Below are 15,998 nucleotides of genomic sequence, written 5' to 3' on the forward strand. Positions count from 1 at the left end.
CAACCACAATTTCAGAGATGGATGCTTATAGAAGCTACCTACTCTCTGAGGAGACAGGTGAAGTCAGAGTGTAAAGCACCCAGCTAACCAGTTAAACAATCTCCAAAGTGGGGCTTTCTTTTACAAGGATTTTGTCTTTCTTTCAATCTGTTTGTTTGGGGAAACTGAGGGTAGTGACAGGGTCACCAAAATGGAAAAAAATAAATACAATGGTCATTTAAGTGGTTTTTAAAATGCACAGAAGAGAACAGAAGAAAGGTCAACAGTCAATACAGACAAGCAGGATAGCTCTGAAAACTGCATCTCAGATTTAACATATACTTGATGGGAGAAAGAAGCAAAGCTGTTCACACCACTGATCTTGTTTTTCTGTTCTGCTTTACAGAGAGGAATGGCTGTTTTATTTGTGTTTAAGATCAGAATTTTCAAAATAAAATAAAAAACAAATAGCTCTTCATTTTAAACAACCAGGACCCTTCAGCACTTCAGTTCTAATAGAATATGTAAAGGAAAACTTTAGAAAGAAAAAAGCATCTTCCACTATATTTACTATACTTTTGTCCTGTCTCCAAGGGAATCCCCACCAACACTTGGGCTGCATTTCTCCAGTCTTCTTCTTTCTCATATATCGATGCAAGATGCTGTCTTATTGAAGCAACCTTAATAATTAAAAAAAAATTGTTAATTTGATCTAATTTCAAATGATACATCAAGTTATTTTAATTTGTACAGGGTAAATAAGTTCAAGTACTGGTAACCTAAAGCCCTCAAGTAGTAAAAGTTATTATAAAACAACATATTTTTTCAGTAAGATTTACATATAAGAAAAAGTAAAAGCTCCAATACATTTGTGGTAACATTCTTTAAAAAGAAAATTCATTTAATTCATTCTTTCTTTAAATTATTTTAATTTAATCTTTAATTTAATTCATTCTTTAAAAAGAAATAATTCTTAAAAATCCCCTTTTAGCTATTACTACAGCCATCTGACTGGCATTGTTAATGATTCTGTTTTATTACTTACTACCTTTTTTTAAAAAACATATTCATTCCAAATAGATTACTTCCCTGCTCGGTGAGTATTCCTTTGTAACAAAGATTAAAAGACAGAAACCACTGGACAAGAGCAGTCAATGCCACACCCAAACCTGAGAGTCTGGGCAACATTTCATGGCCACAGGAGCCAACTTCTTCCAGGAAAGGCATATTTTCTTAGTTCTAAACTCTGAGCACAAGCCTGACATTACCGATCGTTTTTAATAGCATTTTAAGAACAGTGTTAAGTCTTGAAAATTCACTTGATCAGGGATTCCCAAGCAGCATCCTATCATTTGATAGTCTGACATCTCTTTAACATGCACTTTGTTTTTCAAACTTTGATGACACCCCTTAAAAAACTCTTTGAAAACTGACAGACAATGCAGGTTTGGAATCCCTGCTCTGGACTGTATAAGTGGGCTCTGGTTCCTGGCTTTTTACCTGCTCCTCAAATGAGATGACTCTGGGCTGGATCTTTTCCAAGGTGAAATGATAGACTTCTTTGGCCGTGCCGTCAGGCAGACTCGGCAGGTGTGTGCAGAAGTCGGTCAGCAGCTGCCGAGAGATCACTAGACTGACGTTCTCATTTACCACTCGGTTTGAAAACATGAGACAAAGAAATATGAGGAATCTGCATACTTTTCAAATATTTCACAAGACAAATTTTTCATCTGCTTAACTCTTACAAAAGGGACACCTTATGTTTGCTGAACTGAATTGACTCACTTGATTTTTTAAAAATAATATCCAAAGATAGTTTTCATAAACAACTGAGAATTGTGCTTTCTTTCCCCTACCTACATTTTTTTTTTTTGGTGAGGCCATTGGGGTTAAGTGACTTGCCCAGGGTCACACAGCTATTGAGTATCACATGTCTGAGGCTAGATTTGAACTCAGGTGCTCCTGACTCCAGGGCCGGTGCTCTATCCACTGTGCCACCTACCTGCCCCCTACATTTGTTTTTAAAAGTTTGTAAACATAATGGTATAATAGTTACAAATCAATTCAAAAAGCAAAATTTAACAGAAAAGGTTACACAGCCTCCCACAATGAAATTAATCAAGCCCTGCTAAAGTCAATTAATTTCTATGCTATAAACAAACTGCTTTTAAAAAACAAGGTCGAAGATCCTATTTTTTAAGCAAAGAACTGATATTGTATTTTTTGTTCATTAGCTGATAACATTAATTGGAATGAATGTGATCAGAACCTCTAGCTAGGAAATTATTGCTGCAGTGAGGGGCAAACAGCATGCCAGGCGCCCTGACTTGGGGAAGGGATGGGGAGAGCAGACACTCCTCTCTGGAGGGGAGCCACAGACCCCAGCCAGCACAAGGCCAGGGCAAGAAGGGCTAGTCAGTCTCCCACCTTAGTGGAAGAGAGCCATGAGGAGGTTTCACACTGAAACTGACCATGTCACGTACTTCTATAGAAGCATCACTTGCTTCTTCACCCTTGGCATTTAAGAAGTCAAGGAATGGTAGATGCTTTGTAACAAACAGAGAAGCTTTCGGGGAGAGGATGGAAAGAGAACTTGAGGCCGCCCCCTCCTCCCACCCCCCAAAAAAAACAACCTTCAAGGGATCAGAGAAAGAAGGAATCTTGGGAATCATCTAGCTCCTCTTTGATTTTACAGAAGAGAAAAGGAAGGTCCCAAAAAGGAGAAAAGACGTGTCTAAAGTCACAGAGCAGCACTGGTGACACTAGTCTCACTAGAGATGAGGGGAACCCAAATCTGACAGGCTGTCAGGCCTGGAAGGGAACCTCTGTTCAACCCCTTCACTTTAAAGAGTGGGAAAGAGAGACCCCTAGTTAGGGTCACAGAAGAGACTAAAATCTGCTTTTGCTCTCTGGCCACCTTTGAAGGACCAGGGGACCAGATCTTCTGGAGCGTCACCTAGGGCGTCAAAACTCAGACCAAGCAGCTGAGCACAAAGAACAGCTCTCCTTCCTCCCAGGTGCTCCAAGCTCCCCACCCCACCCCAGAAAAGCTGAAAGAGACGGAGAAGTGGGACAGGGCTAGTTGGAGGCAGGGCCCGGCCTCATCTTGCTTCTCTCAGGGAAGACTGCCGAGAACCTGTGGACACTTCCTAGGCTGGGGAGGGATTTGCAGGACCCCATTTCTGGCCTTTGTCCATAAAATGAACGTCTGAGGCCTAAACGTGGCTTCTGCACCCTTTCTACCACAACACACTACCGCCCCATTTTCCATCTGACTAAAGCCAAACTCCTTGAGAAAGTACAGATACAAACAGAGGTACCCAAGTGCTTTTTGGTTTCTCCCCACTTGAATTTCAGGAGCAGTTTATTCGGGGATGATTAATCATCCTTTTGTAAAAATCTGGAAGATGGGAAGGGCCCCAGGCTTTTCAAGGGACAGAAGAGGCTCCCTGAATAGGTCACCTTGTCCCATCCTGCCTAGCCCGAAAGGGCCCCTCTGGTACTGGGGCTAGCTGGCCTGCAGGTCCCTGAGGAGCCACTTGGCTTTAAGGGCAGAGGCCAGGGCTCCCTCCTCAGCCCTAAACTCAGCAACAGCTTGGCCCCTGGCAGCTCTGCCCCAGCCCAGAAGCCCTCCACCTGGTCGCTAACATGGCTCCTCCTTCTGCCTGAGTCCCTTGCTTCTTCCTTAGCGGAATACAGAGGCTCTTCAAATGTCCCATGTGTAGGTATGTCCTTCTGACATTCTGGGGCCTGGTCTTATTATAAAATAACAGCAGCAGCTGAAGAAGCTCTTCCAATAAATGCCACTTAAAACTGTCTGCCTAACTCTAATCCTAACCCTCAGTCGTTCCTTTTCTAGCCTTGACTTCCAAGCTTTGGAATACTCCTAGAAAAAGTCACAAAGCCATGCCGGCTGGTGTGCCACCAATCCACATTACTCCACTTCACCTCGGCCACTGCTTCCCAGCAAACCCTGGGCCTCGGCTCGAATGGCAGGAGCCTCACAGCAAGTGTTCCAAAGCTCCTCGGCCATGAAATGTCTTTGTCTCTGGAGTCTTGGATGACCTGGCCCCCTACTTACCTAAGAAAACTGAGGCCTTCTTCTACGAGTTCCCTGATCTCGCCTCTTCTTCAAATTCTTCCCTTCCCAGGCTATCGCGACAGCTGCCAACAACAAGACTGGAACCCACGCTCTGGCTATGACCCACCTTGTCAGCACCAGCCTTACCCCCTTGCCAGTGTGAGAACTATTCAAATCAAATGAGGAAGTATGATGGGCAGAGTGCTGGGCTACAGTGTAGACTCTGGCCTCAGACGCTTACTAGCTGTGTGACCCTGGGCAAGCCACTTAACCTGGCGCTGCCTCAGTTTCCTCATCTGTAATGGAGATAGTAATCCCACTTACCTCCCAGAGTTGTGTTATGATTAAATGAGATAATACATAGCTACTACTATTACATTATTATTATTGTTAATTCAGCTCTATCACTGATCCTAGAAAGGGGTATATTAAAATCCTCCTCCCGTGGCCCCACCGTCCATCCTTATAACTTAAAAACCAAAACAGCCTCCCTGGTCACCATTAGGATTTAAGATCCCTGAGGGCAGGAACTGTCGGAAATTCTGTATCCAGCACATGGCACCGTACTAGGCACACAGTAAGTGCTCAGTAAATATTTTTACTTATTCGTTAATTCCCGGGAGGCTAAGCTCGGCGTTACACCTCCACCATACCCTTCCCGGTGCCCTCCCTTGGTCAATGCTCTCCCCTTCCTCCAATCCCCAGGTGTTTACTTGCATGGGGGTGGGCCTCATCCTCCCAGGGGAGGCAAGATCCCGGAGGGCAGGCCCTGCTTCTAGTTTTATGTCCTCAGTGCCTATAGTGACCACAGCAGGTAACAAATGATTACTGAATTGAATTATAAACTATAGGGCAAATTTCATCATAAATTAAATGTTTAAAATCTGAATGATGCCTGAAGTAATTAAGCATTTCTGATAAGAGATTTCATAATTCAAAAATAACTCACTTAACTACTATAATATGCCGCTAAATTAAGGATTGCAATCTTTCATTTGTTTCAAAATAAATCGCATGGCATATATAATTTAAAAATCTCTATGTGATATCAAAAAACACAACACAAGGGGGCACCAACACTGATATGATTAGCTCACATTTTCAAAGCTCACTACAGGAAACACGAAACCAAGTATTACATTTCAGTTCCACTTACTTGCTTCCACAAAGGCTTTCAAAGCTTCAAGCTGTTCTGCCCCGGGCAACTGAATGGCTTTTTCCAATATCTGTCGATACCTAACAAGACAAAATTAAAATTACTGTGTAACAGATGCTCAGTGGACTTACTTTCTCTTTATGATGCCTTAATTAACTGACCTCTAGGTGATAAGGTGGAAAGAACACCACCAGATTTTTACATCAAGAGGAAGTGTCCAAGAATCCCAGCTCTGCTATTTAGTACCTGCATGACCTTGGCCATGACTTTCACTTCTCTGGGGGCCAGTTTCCTCATCTATAAAAAACAAGCAGGTGCCAAACTCCCAGAGAGCCAACTGCCCTCCTGACGTGGCCAGCCAGATTAAAATGTAATTGGGAAATGTTCAACAAAATACATAAAAATATAATACAACAAAGATGATGTTAATTTGTGGTTTTCTAAATCAATACACAGCCAGGTAGGCTCAGTTTCTAAATAACATCACTAGATTAGGTGATCTCCTGTGATCCTATATCACAGAACATATTTAGTCTGTAAGTTTCCATTACTTCTAAACATAAATGTGGTTGTATTTAATCTGATTTAAGCTATATTTTATCTTCCTCAGACATATATCTCTGAAAGTTTTCTAGGGGTTTTCTCAACAGATTATAGATTTTAAAAAAAGACTTTCTGAAATTCTGAAACAGAGGTAAAGACAAGGAAATACACATAAGGCTTTATTTCCCAACAACCATGGGAGAGCATCCTCACTTCATGCCCAACTAAATCCACAGCCAGGATCTGTGATTTCATTAACGTAGGATACTCATTCCACTGATGCAGATTATAAATCCTCTCCGTGACCTGCTGTGACTAAGACAAATTCATCATCTAGGAGCCAGCCTTCTAACAGAAAGCCTCTCTGAATTTGGCTAGCGTGATTCTCATAAAAGTTTGTCACAAAGTTCACACTTGAAACCTCAGGAAAATCTGCCAGAATTTGTTGTCTGCTGAAATAACTTTCAAGAGCCACAATCATGATACCTCTCTAGACTACTAAATGGAATCAAAACGAGAATACATAATCTCAGCTACATTTAGAACCATCACAAACACTGACTAGGTACTTATAAAAGTCTCACAAAAGAATACAGAGAAGCAGAAATACTAAACACATCCTTTACTGACCAGAATGAAATAATAATTTTAATCAATAAAAGATTTTTGGGATTCATTCTTTTTTTTTTTAAAGGCAATTGGGGTTAAGTGACTTGCCCAGGGTCACACAGCTAGTAAATGTCAAGTGTTTGGTCTGAGGCCAGATTTGAACGCAGGGCCGGTGCTCTATCCACTGTGCCACCTAGCTGCTCCCTGCGATTCCATTTTAAATGAAGACTAAATAATCTGATTCTAAAAACTTGGTGGGTCAAAGAACAAATCATAGAAACAATAATTTCAAAGAAGATGACAACAAAACAAGGCTACAAATCCACAAAAATCAATTAACATTTAGATATGATAACAAAATCCAAGAAGAAAAAAAAAGAAATGGAAATACTTTTCAAAATAACCACAAAATGTTTCTCTTGTTATTTTCAACAAGAAAGTTCTTGACCAAAGGATGGAGAGGATAGTAGGAGATAAGAGTAGATACGTTTGATTCCTTAAAATTTAAAAGGTTTTGCACAAATAAGACACACGAAATCAAAATGAGAAAGAAAACAGTTAACTGGCCAGTGAGTCAAGCCAGAAGTGAAAGGAACAACGTTGAAAGACCTGAGAACCCTGATCAAAGTAAGAAACAAAGTTGTGGTGACATTTCTCACCTCTCGACAGAGCTTTGGTCAAGAGGTAAAGAATTATCCAATCTGTGATATGGCCAAATATATGGATTTGTTTTGCTTGACAATGATTAATTGTTCCAAAGGAGGTTAAAAAAAATTTTTTTGGAAGGTGAGAGTTTGGAAGAGAGGGGCTAGTGAGAGTAATGTCCTCCCCCATCACCACCAAAAAAAAAAAAAGATTTAAGGTATCAACAAAGCCCTCAAAAAACTCTTCAGAAGAGAAAATAAAAAGGTTCATGAGCAAAACAGAAAACAATAGTTTTGGAAGTAACAGGCTGAATTTATTATATGCTTAAAAAAGCTGTACAGACCAGAGACTCATGATTACATATGCAATCCTATTTTTCTTTTCTTTGAATACAGAAAACCTCATATTTGTTACCTTTACCATGTTCAGAATAACAACCAAAAAAAATTCTTTTTTAATTTGGTCCCCCATATATGGAAAGAAGTGCCTCTTCACCTTGACCTGAGAAAAGCCCAAAGCTCGCTAAAGGCCAGCCCGAGTACCAGGCCTACCCAGGCCTTTCTGGATCCCTGCAGTTCTCAGTACCTGAAAATTCCTCTGTTTTTGCTTGCTTGAGTACCAGCTGTATTCCTCAAACAAACTGGGCACTGTAAGTACATACTGGCACTGAACACAGCAACCAGCACACAGCAGGCACTTAACCAGCGTTCGCAGCTTGGCGAATAAAGACTGTGAGTCCCAGAACCTAAGAGCTAAAAGGGAGCTCGGCAGCAATCCAGTCCAACTCCTAATACACCTGATATACCTATACCATGCTGTCAGGTCTCTGCTGGAAGACCTCCCAAGAGGCGGACCTACTTCTACAGGGAGCTGAGTCAGTCAACAAGCATTTATTAAGCACCTACTAAGTGTCAAGAACTAGCTAGGAGCTGGGGATACGAAGTAAAGGTAAAAGACAGCCCTTGCTCTCAAGGAGCTCATAATCTAATGGGGGAGACAATAAGCAAATACGTACAGACAAGCGACATACAGGATGCATGGGAAATAATTAAGGGAGAGAAGGCACTAGAATTAAGAAGGGTTGGGAAAGGCTTCCTGGAGAATTTGAGATTTTAACCGGGTCTTGGAAGGAAGACAGGGAGCCAGGAAAGGAGATGAGGGGGAGACCTCAACACATGGAGGGCGGTCAGTGAAAATGCCAGAGGCCAAGAGACAGGAACCTCTTGTTTGTGGAACAGCTCAGAGGCCAGTATCACTAAAGGGAAGAACACAGCACAGAGTGTAACAGAAGAAAACTGGAAGGGTAGGAAGGGGCCAGTTTACCAGGAGCTTTGAACACTAAACAGAGGATTCTGTTTGTGATCCTGGTGGTGAAAAGGAACAAGTAGTGTTTGCTGAGTAGGGGCTGACCTGTTCAGACCTGAGCTTTAGGAAAATCACTTTGGTGACTGAATGGAGAAGGGACGGGAGAGGGCGGAGACTGGAGGCAGGCAGACCCACCAGCAGCTACTGTAATAGTCATCATGTGAGAAAACGAGGGCCGGCCCCAGGGTGGGAGGCAGCATCAGAGCAGAGTAGGGGGGATGTGGGAGAGATGTTGCAAAGGTGAAATCAACAGGCCGTGGCAGCTGATTAGATGGGGGAGAGGGGGGGAGAGATAGAGAGGAGACACGGATGATATGTAGGCAGTGAGAGTGCGGGAGTGGGAGGATGCTGACACCCTGTATCTAACGAAATACTATGTAACACGGAAGTCTGGAGCGGGAGGTTTATAGGGAAAGACAGTGAGAGTTCAGTTTTGGATAGGGTGAGTCAAAGATGTCAACTGGACATCTCATTTGAGATGTCTGAAAGGCCGACGGACATGCAAGTCTGGAGATCGGCAGAGAAGTTAGGAGACGCAGATCTGAGAAACAGCAGCACAAAGATAATCATTAAATCCACGGGAAACAAGAAGGTCAGACAAGAGGGCCCAGGACAGTGCCCTGTGGAACTCCAACAGTCAGTGGGAGTGAGCCGGATGAATTCCAGCAAAGGAGACTGAGAAGGATTGGTCTGATAGGTGGGAAGAGAACCAGGAGAGAGTGGTGTCCCCAACACCTAGGGAGAAGAGACTATCAAGGAGAAGGGGGTAGCAACAGTGTCAAAGGCTGCAGAGAGGTCAAGGAGAGTCAGGTTTGAGAAAAGGCCGCTGGATTTGGCCACTAAGAGATCAACGGTAACTTTGGAGAGAGCAGTTTCAGTGGAATGAGAAGGTGGAAGACAAATTGTAAGAGGGTAAGAAGACAGGAGAGACAGTAGAACCACTTACTGTGGGCAGCTTTTTTGAGGAGTTTAGCTACAAAGGGCAGAAGAAATATGGGGTGACAATGGGGATGGAAAGATCAAGTGCAGGTTTTCTGAGGATGGGAAAACTACGGGCATATTTTCAGACAGTGGGGAAGGAGTCACAAAGAGTAGGGACCAAAGGAGGCAGTCTGCTAGAATGGGATCACTTATGCAGAAGGAATCGGGCCACATCTTCATGTGAGGATAGGGGCAAAGGAGATGGTAGCAGAATGCATCTGAGTGAAAGGAGATGAGGAAGAGGGGAGAAGAAGCTCATGCTGAATGGCTGCAATTTGTTCTGTACAACATCAGGCAATGTTTTCAGTTGACAGAATAGGGGGGAGGGGATGCCATAGTTTGAGGAGGGATGAAAAGGTATGGAAGAGCCACTGTGGATTTGGGAAGGCCAGTTAGTAAGGGAGGTACAGCAGGATAGTCTAGAAGCAGTGAGGGCGGAGCTGAGGTTGTGTGACAAATCTGTGGTGGACCCAGTCATGACAGTTGAGTATTTTTCTCCGTCTTCATCTAGAATGGGGTCTGGTATGGAAAGGTGGGAGGCCGGGGAGTGTGGGTGGGAGGCAATAGATTATGGCCAGATAATTCCATTTTGGGTGTTCTGCTCCATTAGGAATTTTTTCCTGCCGTCTAAGCCTCAATTTGTCCTTGTCTAGAAGCTCTCCAGCTTATCCAAGTTCTTCCTAAAATGACACCCAGAGCTGAGCTCTAGCTGTGGACCTCCTTCTGCCTAGACACTGTGTCTCTCTTAATGCAGCTTCTGTTCACATTAACTTCTGGTCCCACTGCCACATGGCACTGTGAGCTCGTACTAGGTAGAGGGTTCACTCCAACTCACGGGTCTTTTCTCCCCAAACTCCTCTTCTGAACTGCACTTGTCTACTCCATCTGTCTCCATCTTTTCCACAAAACAGCAAGATACTTTATCATACTTCTCACAGAATTCTAAAAACTCTTTTTTTTTTTACAAGCATGTAGCCATAACTGAATTAACATTCTGCTCTGGAACCACAGACATGGTCAGTTTCCCTAAACAGTCCACTGGTGCTCAAAAATTGTCAGCTTGCTGCTCTGTTTTCTGAAAGCACAGGCATATTTCAGTTCTTAATGGTTAAAAGTTATATTTGGTGGGCAAAGGACCCACATGTACAAAAATATTTATTGCAGCTCTTTTTGTGGTGGCAAAGAATTGGAAACTGAAGGGATGCCCATCCATTGGGGAATGGCTGAGCAAGTTGTGGTATATGAATGTAATGGAATGCTATTGTGCTGTAAGAAATGATGAACAGACTGACTTCAGAAAAACCTAGAAAGACCTGTATGGTCTGATGCTGAGTAAAGTGAGCAGAACCAAGAGAACGTTGTACACAGTAACAGCCACATTGTGTGATGACTAATGTTGATAAACTTAACACTTCCCGGCAATACAAGGTTCTAAGACATCTCCAGAGGTCTTGTGATGGAAAAAGCGATCCATATCCAAAGAAAGAACTATGGAATTTGAATGCAGATCGAAGCACACTATTTGCTATTTTTTCTCTTCTGTTGAGTTTTGTTTCCTCTTTCTGGTGGTTCCTCCTATTGGTTCTAATTTTCACTTACAACATCACTAATCTGAAAATATGTTTAATAAGAATGTGTGTGTGTATATATATACACACACACACACACACACACACACACACATATATACATACACACACAGCCTATATCAGATTGTGTGCCGTCTTGGGCAGGGGGGTAGTAGGGAGGAAGGGGGGAAAAAATCTTGAACCCAAAAGCATATGGACTGAGTTCAAATTCGGCCTCAGACCTAACACTTGACACCTACTAGCTGTGTGACCCTGGGCAAATCACTTAACCCCAATTGCCTTACAAAAACAACAACAACAACGTTCCATTTTTCTGGTTTGGTAGGGCCACAGTAGAGACAATATAGAACAAGAAAGAAACAATAACTGTAGCAGAAAGGACAATGGAATGACCTACCACAATCCCAAAGGGCTGATGGGGACACACCCTATGCTATCCACCTCCAGAGAGTGAAGTGATGGTCTCAGGGAGCAGATTAAAGCATGTTTTTCCTTTTTTTTTTTTTTGGCTTTTAGGCAATCGGGGTTAAGTGACTTGCCCAGGGTCACACAGCTAGTAAGTGTCAAGTGTTTGGTCTGAGGCTGGATTTGAACTCAGGTCCTCCTGGCTTCAGGGCTCATGCTCTATCCACTGTGCCATCTAGCTGCCCCATTCCTTTTTTTTTTTGACATGGCTAATGGGAATTTGTTTTGCATAAATGTTTGTGATGGGCTTTATTTTTCCAGCCTTCTCCAGGGTGAGGGAGAATTTCAAATTGAAAATAAAACTGAATTTTAAAAAAAGAAAATATAGTAGAATCAGAGAAGTCCCGGATTTAACAGAACCATATTATCTCAGAGTACAAAGGGTCTCAGGAAGTATTTAGTCCAATCCATACCTGACAGGAATCTATTCTACAACATTCCCAATTAATTAGTCCAATTTCAATCTGAATGCCTCTAATTATAGGGAATCCACTGTCTCCTAAGGTACCCCATCACACGTCAGCTCTAATTGTTAGGAAGTTTTTCCTCATCTGCTGCTGAAATGCACCTCTCTCTAACTTTTTTGCTGTTGTTCAGTCGTTTTCTGTTGTGTTTGACCCTTCATGACCCCATTTGAGGTTTTCTTGGCAAAGACTCTGGAATGGTTTGTCATTTCCTTCTCCAGCTCATTTTACAAATGAGGAAACTGAGGTAAACAGAAATTAAGTGACTTGCCCAGGGTCACACAGCTAGTAAGTGTCTGAGGCCAGATTCTAACTCAGGAAGAGGAGTCTTCCTAACTTCAGACCAGTATTCTATCCACTACACCACCTAGCTACTCCTATCTTTGTTCACAGTTCTGCTCTATTTAGGGTCATAGCCCCAAGTCTAATCTCTAACAAAAATGACACCTCATCAAAAACTGAAAGATAGATATCATGACTCTCCTCAGTCTTTTCTTCAAGCAATGTGTCCAGTTCTTTCAACCAATCACCACATGGCATGGTTTTCAGTCTTCTCACCATCTTGGTTGTTTTCTCTCAATATCCCCCCCACTGGCCAACATCCTTGTCAAGAAGAAAAGGCTATTGTCACAGTCAAGAAGAGAGGCTAAGACAAGGACTGAATTAAAGTGGCGGCGAGAAAGGGATGAATACTTCTTATGGTGTGGAAGTAAAACTGAAACCACCTGGCCACTGCTTAAATAGGGGAGGATTAGGGAGACAGGAGTCAACGAGAATGCCCAGGTTCTGAACCCAATGACTCCAGAGATGGTGGCACCTTCCCAAGAAGTGTGGAAGAGGGATGGGAATATGCTCAGTTTGGCATTTGATGAGTTTTTGGTGTTTATTGAACATCCACAGGTGATGCAGAAGACAAGGAGAAATCCGGGCTGGACAGAAAGATCTGGGAGTCAATGGCACAGAGAGAAGAGAACTCATGGTAACCGAAGAGCTCACCAGGATACTACAGAGAGTTCAGTGCCCAGTTCAGAACCATGGCAGACATCCAAAACTGAACAAAACATCCCGAATGTGATCTGAGCAGAGTATATGAGATGAGCCTCCTTCACTATGTACATTAAGTGCCTGTTGTGTCCAGAAAATTGTGCTAGGAACTTAAGCAAAGCTCCAGATAAAATACAAAGCTCAAGGAGCTATACAAAGCACTGCTCCAATGGATCTGTGATCTCATCAATGTAGTTTCTCCAAGTATTTATTATAATCACTTATCAATCACCTAATGTATGTGCCAGGACAATGCAAATGAATGACTGTGCTAAGAGGCAAAATTGTAAAGTCTTTGTGATCAAGGAGTTTCCATGCACTAGGGACCCAACAGGACACCAGGTAATTTCAGAAGGAAGCACTAGCAGCTGGAGAGGTAAGGAAAGACCTTCTGTAAGAGGCAGCATTTAAGCTGAGTTTTGAAGGAAGTTAGGAATTCTAAGAGGGGGAGATAAGGAAGAAGTATACCAAAGGCATGGGGGACAGCCTGTACAAAAGTATGCCAATGAGACTTGGAATGTCCTGCAAGGGTAACAGCAGGAAGGGCAATGTGGCCAGAACACAGAGCGCATGGACAGGCGTGTTCTGTAGTAAGTATAGAAAAGTGGGCTGGAGCCAGCTTGTGCAAGGGTTTAAATGTCAAATTGAGGAGTGTGCATTATAACCTAGAGGTAAGAGGGAACCTTTTTCAGTGGAGGAAAGACAGGATGAGCAGCATCACAACAACTCAATGAGGAGAGGGTAGTCAACAGTGGAAAATGCTGCAGAGGGGCTAAGAAGGGTTAGGATTAATCCAATTTTAACTGCCAATGGATCAGGAAATTAAAAGACCATTGATAATTGTGGAGAGAGCTAGAACGCAAGGGACTGAAAGTGAATGAAGGAGAGGAAGAGGAGACAAGAAGTATAGACAGTTTTCTCATTTATGAAAGTGGGAAAGAAGAGAGAAGGATAATTGAAGTGCTAGAGTCAAGGGAGGGTTTTTAAGAACTGGGGAGATCTGGGTATGTTTGTAGGCAGCAGGGAAGAAGCCAGTAAGCAGGGAGATGCTGAAGGTGTGGGTGGAAAGAGACAGAGGATGTTTGCTGAGAGTACAGCACATGTCCAGGGCCACAGAGCAGTCCAGCTGTGTGGAAGGGAGTAACATGAGATAATGCTGAAAAAAGTATAACGGCACTTAGGTGGAAGGGCTCGAATATCCTGTAGGTGTCAGCATGCCCCAAACCAAACTCATTCCCTTTCCCATTGCTCCCAAATTCCTGACTTCTGAGGGCACCTGCATCCTTCCAGTCACCAATGTCTGCAAACTCAGCATGGCATCACTCTTCACATACAGCCCCGGCTGGGAGGCCTGGTGGGTGCCACCTCCGCAGTATCTTCTCTATCTGTCCTCTCCTTACACAGTCACAGCCTCTGGCCTTGCCCATTACGACAGCTGCTTCCTGGGTCTCCCAGGCCCCAGTGTCTGTCTCCCTCTCCAAATCCACCCCAAAGTGACATTCCAGGCCTGAATGCTCCAGCACCCTCTTGCTCAGGAACCTTGGGTGGATCCTTTTTGCCTCTAATAGAAAATACAAACTACTTGTTTAGCATGACCTGCACCTTCCTTCTTCACAAAACACATGCCAGCCCAGCTAGCCTACCTCACCCTGACTCCTAAAGCTCGCTCCAGTACCACCTTCTACAACAGGTCTGCTCTGAACCCTCCCAGAGGCTAGTCCTTCCTTCTGCAAAATTCCTTTGCATCTATTTTGCATTTATTTTTCTGCTCTTTCCACCTTGGTGGTAGGGACTCTTTCCTTTTTGTTACTGTATCTCAAGTGCCTGCACGACGCCTGGTACATATGAAGTGCCTCATGCTTACTGAACACCAAAGTTCACTACTGTCAAGCAAAATCACTGTACGTTCTTCACCTTTCTAATATATTTAAACTATATAGTGTATAGAGGGGAGAAACTATGCAACTAAACATCATAAACTGCAGAAAAACACTACAAAAGGATGGAGAAATTATCTCATACTGACTTAGTTTTAAAATGTCACAGGTGAGGCAGGCTTTTATTCAAAAAAGTCTGTGCACTATCACAGCTTCTACCTAGTTGTGGGTCTACAGGCCCGTGACCTAAACGGGGGACTTTCACGTGCTGGCACAATCTCTACACTCACACTTATTAGAGGGAATATTTGAGATTCACTCTTACATTTATTCATTCCTAAGGGGCATATGAAGCTGCTCATGTTCCGGACAAAACCAATCATTGGTAATTTCACTTTTGACAATACTGATTTCTTTCCCAACATCCCAAAGTGGTATTTACTGAGAAGCAGTTGTTATTACTGTTCAGTCAATGTGTGTCCCACTGACTCACTTACTGTACTATGAATAACTGTTTATCTTCCAGGTAACAGTGGATTATTTACTATGAGATAGTCAAGCTGTCCCCAATCTACATCAAAACAACTTGCTGAATATGCCTTTTGGGGGATATCTTGACAGATAACAGCACCATAAGACTCCAACAGGAAGCCCACTGACTTCATTCCTGAGATTTTCTTCCACACAGGAGGCCACCCCTCATGCCTCAAGCATCTGTTCTCCTCTAGTCCTCATCTTGGGGGCTGATAGTCCACATATGTCAGTATCCAGCAAAACAACCTGTTACCTTTCCTCTTTCTCAGAAAAGACCAAGATTTTACATTTCACAGTCATCATTTTTAAAATTTCCTCTAATGCTCTGGATCCTCTTCTACTCTACCACATTCTGTCATCTTATATTCGTACAGCTTATGTTTCAAATTAAAGTGTTAAGACTTTATATCCACCCCTATTAAATCTCAGACTGTTAGGCCTGACCAAACATTCCAGTCCCTCAAGAATGTTCTGAATCGTGACTCTACCCCCCCGGTGTTTTGGCTATCCCTAGCAGATCTGTACATTTTAAAAAGTACGCGATCTTATGTTTCCTCTTCTTTGGTAACACAAAAATTGATGCTACCAATAATTTGGTGTATATGGAGCTTTTATCTTATCAATGAATTCCTTGGGATATACCATTTTATTTGTATAATTCCAAAC

At 42.8% G+C, this 15,998-nt stretch overlaps 1 protein-coding gene across 4 annotated transcripts in view; it reads right to left on the reverse strand.

The window, feature by feature from the left end:
• The window catches only part of COPS4 (COP9 signalosome subunit 4), a 31,168-nt gene that overhangs the window by 13,369 nt on the left and 1,801 nt on the right, over window positions 1-15,998 (reverse strand). For all 4 annotated transcript variants that reach the window (XM_020988429.2, XM_020988427.2, XM_020988425.2 and 1 more), the window contains exons 2-4: window positions 5,217-5,296; window positions 1,480-1,631; window positions 556-659 (exon numbers count right to left, since the gene is read on the reverse strand). In XM_020988429.2, the coding sequence (XP_020844088.1) occupies window positions 556-659; window positions 1,480-1,631; window positions 5,217-5,296 (336 nt within the window). The remainder of the gene's footprint in view (window positions 1-555; window positions 660-1,479; window positions 1,632-5,216; window positions 5,297-15,998) is intronic.

This window comes from Phascolarctos cinereus, unplaced genomic scaffold (assembly GCF_003287225.1).
Source record: "Phascolarctos cinereus isolate Bilbo 61053 unplaced genomic scaffold, phaCin_HiC Scaffold_9;HRSCAF=440, whole genome shotgun sequence".
Lineage (NCBI taxonomy): Eukaryota > Metazoa > Chordata > Mammalia > Diprotodontia > Phascolarctidae > Phascolarctos > Phascolarctos cinereus.